Raw genomic sequence first — 10,907 nt, 5'->3', positions numbered from 1 at the left:
TGCGTCATATTGTGATAAATATATATTTGTTTAAATCTTGTTGATAAAGTTGCGTCATATTGTGATACATATTTATTTGTTTAAATCTTGTTGATAAAGTTGCGTCATATTGTGATAAATATATATTTGTTTAAATCTTGTTGATAAAGTTGCGTCATATTGTGATAAATATATATATATATAAGCAACCAAGTTTCTCGTTACGTAATTTTATCCCTTCTCGATTTCGTTCATTTGTCTTAGGGCGACACGTTTCTCCTACGCCATTTTTTTAACGTTGAATTTGTCTTTCAAAAGACAGCATAGAGTTAAAAGTTAAAATTAAAGAACGAAAATTTTGTCTTACCTGCTCAGTTCCAAAAATTTAGGCGTACGTAATGAACTAAACCTGTACGCGTCGCACAATGAACGTATCCCCCCTCACAATCTGATTATCCAAGATTCACCTTAATGTTATCCTCCAACTTGTTTGATTTTCAAGAGGTTATCCATAAAAATTTTATGTGCAGCTCTTGCCTCCTTCAACCTAATCAAATTTCTAGTCCCTCTAGCCTCCATATTTCACACGACAAAGTAAAAAGTTTTCAAACTGAACACAAAATGTACTCGTCTTCTGATTTCATCCTGAACCTTGTTTCAATTTGTTATTATTGTACCCACATGCTTATATACTTAAATATCCAGTTTATATACACTCGTAGTTCATATTCGTTTGCTTCAATAACTTGTACGTAAATTATCTGACGTCTCTCCTTGTCTTTACTAGATACATGTGAATGACAGTACATTCCGGGAAACGAAGGGTGGACCCCGGAGTGAGCAGTAGCCGAGGGACCTACATCCTGATTCAATTCATCTAAATCCTAGGAAAATAAAGTCAGTTCCATAAAGACTATTTATTATTACAGTCCATGATTACAACAGAATTGGCACACATACCTGAAAACATTCATCGTTCGTGGGATGGGTGTTTGCGTGCCTCTCTTGCGGCGAGTAGCGTGTGTCCGTCCGTCCGTCCAGCAAGAGTACAAACACGTACTCCACTGGAGTAAAACAAATGACGTATGTTTTATTTTGCGTATCTCACTGTTCATTTATTGCAGATAAAATCAGTCGCTCACGGCGAAGATGTCGATGTTGGCTTTAAGGGTTGACGCAGCTTGGACTTGTAAGCAGACACGGACGTTTCGGAGAAACATACTGTCTCCATTCTATATTCTAGCACCATGTTTCAGAGGATGAGGTGAAGAGGGTGCTGCTGTCTAGTGCAGTGGTATTCAACCTGGGGTACGCGTACCCCCGGGGGTATTTATTTTTATTTAGTGTTCTGTCTGACGACAGGTCCATATGAACAGGATCGTTCCATCCTTTTCTCGGACTGGGACCTGTTCATATACGTTCTTGGCAGATGATCCATAAGTGGTTTGCCATTGCCTTCTTCTGTGTGTGAATGGAGTAATTGTTGGGATGCCACGGAGGAAAACTCCGTGTTGCCTAGACCACGGCCTTGCCCAACACAAGTTATAAATTCGGGCACCGCCTGGAATCGAACCCGAGACCCCAGGATTACAAGGCCAGCGTTCTAACCGCTAGACCACCGTGGCGTTCCCCCGGGGGTACGCGAAGACTTCTTAGGGGGTACGTGAAATTTAAAAAAAGAAGATAAACACTGAATAATCAGTAATGTAATTTATTTTAGATGTAGATTATATACTTTGTTTAACTTGAATTATACACCAACAACTTTGGGGGTACAAAGTTGAAGAGAAATTATATCTGGGGGTACGCGAACAAAAAATGGTTGAATACCACTGATCTAGTGGAGCAATTTTGATACATTGTTTCATACACTGGGTTGCATTCAATATTCGTATCGTTCATGCCTCGATATCTTTTATTGATTCCGAATACATAATATGTTTCCAAAACATTTAAGGTTCTTTTTCTACATCGTATTACAGTCTTCAAGGTATTAGATGTGCAATTAAATTACATTTTATAAGGATTTAAAAATGTATCTTATGCTATTGATTACTGTCACAAATATTTACATGAAAGTGGTGAAACTTACGTAAAGGAAGTGTAACAATTATCCTGACGATGATTAAATTTTAATCGAAGCGTGTTGCTCAGAAAATATTGACACGACTCATACAGTTCTGTAAACACAATAAAAATGTATTTCGACTGACACAGATGTCTGAAGCGATGGCGAAGAAACATAATGGATACCAACGATATCTTGAGCCCTGAAGATGGAGATTGTTTCTTCGAAACCTTGGTATCTACCTTTAAGTACACATGCAATTGCAACCCAGAACACCAACATTGACAATTGTTGTCTTCTGGGTTGTAGCAAAATCCTACTTATCGACGATTTTAACGCTGATGACAATAAAATAACGTACTACACAAAGACAGGCGAAATTGTCATTTAATTTCGTCACTCACCACAAGAAATAATCAAATAATTTAAGTAGTCTAATATTTTTACTATTTCCACGAAAAAACAAGGATATATATTGATCACCTGATAAAACACGCTCCGCAAGACAGATCCAGCTCTGTGGAGTCACGCATCATTTGTATTCTTTTGTTTACTTTTGAATCGATTCCTCGTCAGCGTGTTGAAAGTCGCAAGTCGATAAATGAAGGAGTCGACTGTATCTGCAATTTACCTATCAAAAATGCTCAAGTTAGGATAGGGGCAAAATTAATATAATTGCGATTCCAGCGAAAGAACCACATTCCGCTTTAAAATCCACACAAACATTGCGCTGTAATATTACAGACCGGAAAAAGCCGTCATTTGTCTTTAACACATGTCAACACAGCACATCCCTGTGTGGATACGTAATTTTCTCTCGTCAAAATTGTCAGCACAATTTAAATTTACGATGCAGGTGGTAAGTGGCTTTTAGAAACGTGCATTAGCAGTCGAAGGGGTTCACATGTGACGTCACTTTGCCACCCGCCACTCCTTCGAGGCGAGTGGGGGGAAGTGAAGATCACCCTGGGGTAGGGGCCCGCATATTATATTGCACCTTTTGCCTGACGGCAGCTCCTAAGATTATGTACTTTGCTTTTTGATTGGATGGTTGCATACCTCACATACTGTATATCCAATAATCAAACCACTACAAAATATAAGTGGTAAAGGAAATTTCATTACCAAGATTTAGACTTATTTTAAGTGCGTTGCTTGAAGTCTTTCGTAGATGTCATGTCTTTTAGTCGGAAACACAAGTACAGAGACAACAGAAGCCACGGTGGTCTAGCGGTTAGAACGCTGGCCTTGTAATCCTGGGGTCCCGGGTTCAGTTCTCGGTGGTGCTCAGATTTATAACTTGTGTTGGGCAAGGCCGTGGTCTAGGCAACACGGAGTTTTCCTCCGGGGGCTTCCCCGGTTTCTCCGTGGCATCCCAACAATTACTCCATTCACACACAGAAGAAGGCAATGGCAAACCACTTCTGGATCATCTGCCAAGAACGTATATGAACAGGTCCCAGTCCGAGAAAAGGATGGAAGGATCCTGTTCATATGGACCTGTCGTCAGACAGAACACTAAATAATAATAATAATAACAGAGACAACTTCTAATATGTAGGAATAGACGGGAGATATTATTAAAAAGGATCTTAGTGTGGGTGAGGATCTGAACAGAATTCAACTGGCACACTACAGGAACCAGTTATGAACACGGTTTCCGTAAAAGACGTACATTTATAGCCAGCTTAAGAACTATCAGCTTCTCAAGAACTCTCTTCCATGGGGTAATTATTTAAACTGTGAAGCAACTTCGAATGAAAGTGTGCGAATTTTAAATTATAGGTTATAAGGGGTGAAAATAAGCAAATTATGGCTACTTTTAAAGTATCAGCCAAGTCTGTATTTGTCTGGAAGAACTAGAAAAATCCATACACAGAACAAAATGGCCTCTCCCAGCGACGGCTGAACATAGAAGCAGCAAGAGTGACAATTATTACCACAGCCTTCTGTTCTGAAGTATTCGGATAGGAAATGAATTCGATTTCGGGAAAAGACTCTGTTAGTAAACATTAAATAAAATACGTCAAAACATAATTTTAATGTTTTATTCAGATATGGCATAAAAACCCGCTCAATAATGGGATAAAAATGGTATAAAATCAGAATACATAATCAAGTGAAAAGACTAGCCAGCCTATTTAAATACATTTATGAATCTATTTACGTGTATGAAAAGTCACATCTGCAATGCTTAAGGAATTTCGTCACTTTTAAATTGCGATATCCGGAGCTATATCACAATATGGAATATCCCGTCATATATAAATACCTAGCTGACGTAGCTAACAGTCGAAACCGGTCATGTTGACCACAACAAACCATTATTGGAAACGATACACACACATCGAATTGATTATAACAGATACACAATCTCAGATCGAGGCAGGGGGTGTTTGTTCAAACCAACAATTGGTTGACAATGCGGTTTCCAGGTCGATTTAATGGAGACAAAACTTAAAGTAGAAATATCCCTCAGAAATGGTATTTAAACTGAAGCGATAAATAACATTTTCTCTTTAACTAAATAAGTGTAAATAAAGTCGACAGATATTTCAGACCTGTGGAAGCATATTCAATATTACGTACTCGCTTTTCTCGCAATGAATCACTGAACATGATGAACTACAACTGTGTACATTTTCACTTCAGGTTAGGTTAGGTGAGCTTTAAATACTGTATTAAGACAAATTTGTGTACCATCTGTAAATTATTCACCATTTCAAAAAATTTAAACTTAAAAATATGTGTATATACATTTATTTATATACGCTATTTATTAAACTAATATGACACTATGAGTAATCCATTGACTGGTAATAAATACTCTTCACTTACCACCACGTTTTCTTTGTAAAAACGTGTAAGTGAAACAGCAAAATGGCATAAATTATTTTCCAGATTTGTTAAGATCAATTAAAACAATTCTGGACAATTTTATACTAAGCCAAAAACGTACTAATTCATTAAGACAAGAGGTTAACAGACAGTTTAAGGTTAATATTTGTAAACCAAACGATTAAATGCAATAATAAGATTAATCACTAAACAATGTTCTGATTATGGTGGTCTGCCACCATTTCGATTCTTTGTCAGAGAAGTTGAATACGTATGTTAGCAAACACGCTGTTTATACGGCGAGATGCAGGAATGCTTATTGTTGTGATATCGAGAATTATCAGTTTCTAAAAAATTATTTTAAACGTTAATAATCCGAGGACTGTTCACTCACAACACACCATTATTACAAAACTTTCGTCACACTTTCTTGGAATGTATTTGAAAAGCAAATCAATGTATTGTTTCATATATCATAAAATAAAACCCAGCGCATTTTAAATACAGTCTTTCATGAAAGCAAAATGTGGTGTATACAAATGAGAGCAGTAATGCAAACATTTTCATACATGACACTGTTATCAACACGTGGTCTTAAGTTATATGACTGACAGTTCTTGAGATCAGACGCGCTATAATACAAGACGTATTCGAAATTTGGAAACTGATTCTGATATTGACGAGCGAGCTGTACACGACATTAAACTTACGTAACTAATTGCCCATAACGTGATGAAAATAGTATATTGTATCAGAAAAGACGGATTTTACCGCCAAGTTCACGAACGATATTTGTAAGAAAGTCGTAATTTATAAAACTTATCGCATTAAATACGAAAGAAATTGTAGCTCGTACCTTCTGAAGGCGTATTTATTCAGGAATACACGTGCTTTATTTATGACATATCAACAAATTATGCACACATTAAACCATGACAGGAAATTACGTGGTAGGTAGAACAGCTGAAAATCAACAAAAACGAGTATAGTTTCGAGAAATATATGCAAGAGAGTCAGGAAAGTATTAGCGAGCTTTATGTGTCCGAAATGGAACAAAATAAACTTTCTTACAGAAAAGTTTACATGTAAGTTTTAGGGACTTAATGTATTTACGTATATTGTGTACATGATACAAGGGAGATTCAAAAGGTAGCACTGGAATATTTTCGTTGTGTGATTAGCAACACTGCTTAGACCTGGTCATATTGTAGTTCAAGGTCAGACGGTGGTATGCTGCGAGTGTGGTTCATCACATATGGACAGAAGTTTCTGCCACAACGAATAATTCACGAGTGGGTTTAACCAGCGCACTGCACTGCTTCGTGCCAAGGTCACTTGGCATGAACCCCCCCCCCCCCAATATATGGGGCAAATTAAGTATACTACAAGGATATTAAACATTTCAGTCAAAAATTATGCTTTCGTATAAATGTTATTTTTTTAGTACACAGTATTTACTAAAATGACTAACTTAATAATAATAATAATAACGTATTTATCACGATTACTAACACTAGCTTCGGACTGTTAGTTCTTCCACGTAAGTCTAAGTCTCTTGTTTAATGCATATTAAAGTAAAGTAATAAAACATTCTAGTGAATATAATACATTGGCTAACCTTTTGATTGCAATTTATGAATGGACCAATCTGATCGGTGATAACCACGTAAAATACATCGATGATCAACCGCCATGTTTCAAAACGACGAAACTACTTAAATTCAAAAATCATAAAGCCAACAATGACTTACGAATTATTCGACACGAGATATCACGTTTAAAATAACTTTCACAATCAACGTCAACCTATCACCAAGTTAGGCTACTTTCAGTCTCAGAATTCACGAATCTGCCTACAAGTAAACGGCTTGCCTATAGACGACAACTGACGATCAGATACCGAAAATAAAGATCGCCCCGGAGTATTATAAAAAAGTCTTATTGCTCTATTTGACATATAAACAGAACAGAATGTTACATAATTTTCTTCGTATTATGCACCAACGGCTTTTCAAACAATGAAACACGTTTCATTGTTAGGTTACATTTAACAAAAAAATGTTTGTTTCACAAAATTTCAGACAATGGCTGACGGGGGGAAACATTTCCATCAGCCATTGCCTGAAAGTTATTGAATGAAGAAAGTTCATGTTAATGACAAAGGTTTTACGATTTTTTTTGTAACAAAGGAAGGACAAATGGACAGAATCGGGACCCAAAAATCTGGGAACTCTACAGGTCGAAAATACACATCTCACACAGCCTTACTTTCACCGTACCTCACACATTGTTTGTAACACTGTCTCTCACCGATCACTCTAGTATAAATAGAAATGCATTTCTGACGAAACACCAGTCTCGCCTTTAGCTCAATTCGTAATCTAGCGAGATGCAAACACAACAGAACAAAACGTTCTCAGAGATAAAAGACAGGTGGAACTTCTTTGAAAGGAAGCCCGACAAATTAAAAATGTCAAGTTTAAATATTATAAACATGCTCAATATACGTACTAATGCAATGTGTGTGCGCCAAACTGTCTGATTTAACATGGAATACCTTCACAACAAACTCGGTAGAAATGGAATGCTAATAGAAGCTTCTGTTTTGATTGGTAGGCCTAGTAATGTTGTTTCAAGTCTGAACGATCTTCGTGGAATGAGAAAGTCAACTCAAAACGTACCGTGGTCCCTTCAGATACCAGCTGCATGCAACATTAACCTCTCAGCCTTTTTTACTGACAGTTTTAGTTGGACTGATCCGCGGGATTTATACGTCAAGACACAATCGATAATAGCACTGCGAGAGAAATCGATATAACTCGTAGGTTGAAACGTTTGTTTCAGTCCTTGCAAATGTTTTATGATTTACATAAAACATTTAATTTCATTCATCATTCTAATTCAATGTCAACATAAGTCAGCTTTAAAGGTGTAGATAGGAATCTCATTTAAGGAAGTAAAATACGCTGCCTATTTAAAAAATGTCAAGACTCTGATAAAACACGTTCAATAAATGCACATAAACACCTAGATGATATGACTTCATTACATTATAAGTAGGATTTGAGGTTTTCACGGCGGTGAGTCTGAAAATGGCTGTCTTCTGAGGTGTTAGTTTGTTATTAGTTTACCGACTCTTCAGAGGTCCTTGCTGCCTCCGTCATCAGGACCATGAGTGATGATGGGAGGCAGCAAGGACCTCTGAAACGTCGGTAAACATCTATCACACTACACGGCGCAACAACCGAGAAGACAGCCATCTTAGTACTCACCGCAGTGAGAACCTAAAATCCTACATTTTTTATTTAATTAAAAGTAAAGTAAAGCTGTTCCGCTATACCCCCGGGAAAGGACCCCGGTACTCCTTGGATACGAGGCTGGTTGGGCCCCAGAGCCGGTCTGGACGCAGAGGCTTGAAAAAAAAAAATTATCTGCCCCCGTCGGGGATCGAACCCCGGTCGTCCAGTCCGTAACCAGTCACTGGTCTGACTAAATTTAATTAATATTAAAAAAATATGCATTAGCTAAAAAACATTTGGTTTTATATTCAGTGAGCTATCTTCAGTGATATGTAGAGGACACACCGTGTTGTAAGAATTCAGCCGAACAGATTTGGTATCTACCAGGAATAAATTAAACACGCAACAAAGAGAATTGTCGCCTGTAATTAGTCTGAAAGCATGGAAACCTTTCTTTCTGATCACCTCTTACAACACACGCGGACAACAGTTAATGCATCCATGGCGCATACGTTCATACAAACGCTTTATAAATAAAACATAAATGACAAGAATTTTCTAAAGCGATCTACATGCCACCGTATTCCAGATAAACGCTGTTGGATGAATCCCAGTGACAAGTGATCAGCGCACTGCGTCAAGCGATTGTCAGTTGTTGAAGGACTTTACGAAAGGACCCAGTTCCAGTTACACGTTCTGCACTAGGATTCAAAATGGCCGTGGCCCAATTAAGGAAGTGATCGTGGTTCCTGAAAGGTTCCAACATTGCGCCCTCTTACCTGTACTAATTTGGCACAAACAATAACGCATCGTATACGAACAAGACGGCGGACAATATGGATGGCTGAGACTCGGAATTTGGCGAGAAATCCTAGTCAAATACAAGGATCAAAACGTGGTTATCCGTCTTTGCATGCTAAGTGACAGCGATTTGCGTCGTTTACGTCTTCTTATTCTGTTGAACAGGGACTCGGAGCCTTCCGACACTCCACCTTCTTCTTCTGCACCAGCACCATCTATGAAGCCGCTCTCAGGACGGGACAGTGGCGCTGCCACTTGCAGCAACTCGAACCAACGGCTTATTTTGGCTGAAGACGTTAACTGTTTACACAACAAAAACAAATCAGTAACCAGGAATACCAAGCGATGGTTAGAGAAAGGTGTAAAATAAACTACAAGGAGCATACATCCATGCCCATCCTGAAATCTTTTAGCAAATAATGTTCTTCACTTCGCAAGGTAATTGTAGGTAACATAGTCATGCAATTGATAAAGTGGTTTTCAACATATGAACCTAACAATGGACTCATCTATCCACATGTCCTCAGGTTGTAACATGGTCACCAGAAAAAAATTATGTAAGATATAATTTTTGGCACATTACGTGCAACATGTAGATAATGTGGACAGCCAAACAGGTATCATAATTATAAAAAATCACTTCCGGTTTATCAGCGTGTTGCCGTATCTCTGAACCAAAATTCTTATTACAGATTAAAATTATAATTATACCGATATGCTCCAGTCCACTGTATTTCTGAAGACAATAAAAATTCCACACAGCAAAGTAATCCTTGAGCAGTTGACTTCCAGCATTCACGAAACCTGAAGGCTCATTATTACTTTCACAGGAGCCCACCACAATAACAACACATATTAACAGTAACAACAATGATGTACCCAGGCACTGAGATATAATTCAAAGAAATGCAGTTATGTCAAATAAAATTGTTAAGAACAGTGTGCAGTTATTTCAGCAATGCCATAGTAAACAATGCAGTATAAGTCAAAGAGAGAGAATTATGCATTTGGAGAGCCTACAGATAAAGCATGTGCCCAGAAAATCAAATATACACCAAGAACAGAGAAAGTATTACTTCAAAGCAAAAGAAAACCGAAAACCCTGTTGTTATGTCACGATGCATGAAACTGAAGAGGACTAACTCTGCGTTCTGGAGAAGCTAAGAGTTGCTCGGCCTAGAAACGTCTTTTATGAAACCCAAATATTTTCTTCCATGTTCGAAGCAGCCTGCCACTGGATCCTACAACAAAGTCTGCGGAATCCAATTGACATCTTGACACTCTATTTCTCTAAGATTCGCTTTAATAGTATCCTCTTATTTCACCTAGTTTCAAAAATGGTCTCCTCCCCTCTAGTTTTCAGACTATAAATTGGCATGAATTTCATCTATAAAAATAGTTTGTTGATGGAAACTCATGACAATTTGAACATCTACTTTTACATGGGGACAGATGTAGAGATGCCAACCAATCTTATTTTCAACACAGTGTTCTTAAACAAGGTTATGGAAACCAAGCAGTAAAACATTTTATCTCGCCAGAGAATACAAAATTACAGGTTAGGCTATTTATAATATATTAGCTGTAATTCAGCAAATTTGATTTCAATTTGATCCCTTAATGAGGGCAGCACTCTGTGGACTTCAACCTCAACTATTCTACTTTCTCTGCCCTCAATTTGGCCCTGTGTACAACGAATAATAAGCCCATAAGGTGAAGAGATATTTGTGTTTCTTAAAAAGGAAATTTATTATCTTAGGTTGAGGACAATATCAGAAAGAACTGTTTCAAAACATGAAGTCATACTGGCCATGCACATAAACTTATGTTCTGTGCTGTACCAAAGTAAACAACATTATTCTACAAAATGTTGCATGAACTAGGACCTTCAGAAATAAAAATTAAAATGTGGACAGTTCATGTAACAGACAGTCCCTAGTCTGACCAGACCATGCATTAATATCACATGATGTAACTTGAAA

At 37.6% G+C, this 10,907-nt stretch overlaps 1 protein-coding gene across 1 annotated transcript in view; it reads right to left on the bottom strand.

The window, feature by feature from the left end:
- Positions 1-4,081: 4,081 nt before the first annotated feature.
- The window catches only part of LOC110827416 (carboxyl-terminal PDZ ligand of neuronal nitric oxide synthase protein), a 171,726-nt gene continuing 164,900 nt past the window's right edge, over positions 4,082-10,907 (bottom strand). Inside the window, exon 10 of the mRNA XM_022059067.2 lies at positions 4,082-9,225. Coding sequence (XP_021914759.1) covers positions 9,013-9,225 — 213 coding nt within the window. The 3' untranslated portion in view covers positions 4,082-9,012. The remainder of the gene's footprint in view (positions 9,226-10,907) is intronic.

This window comes from Zootermopsis nevadensis, unplaced genomic scaffold (assembly GCF_977971745.1).
Source record: "Zootermopsis nevadensis isolate Lab colony 2312 unplaced genomic scaffold, Znev_1.0 Znev_ptg000003l, whole genome shotgun sequence".
NCBI lineage: Eukaryota > Metazoa > Arthropoda > Insecta > Blattodea > Termopsidae > Zootermopsis > Zootermopsis nevadensis.
This window is presented reverse-complemented; position numbering and strand designations above follow the sequence as displayed.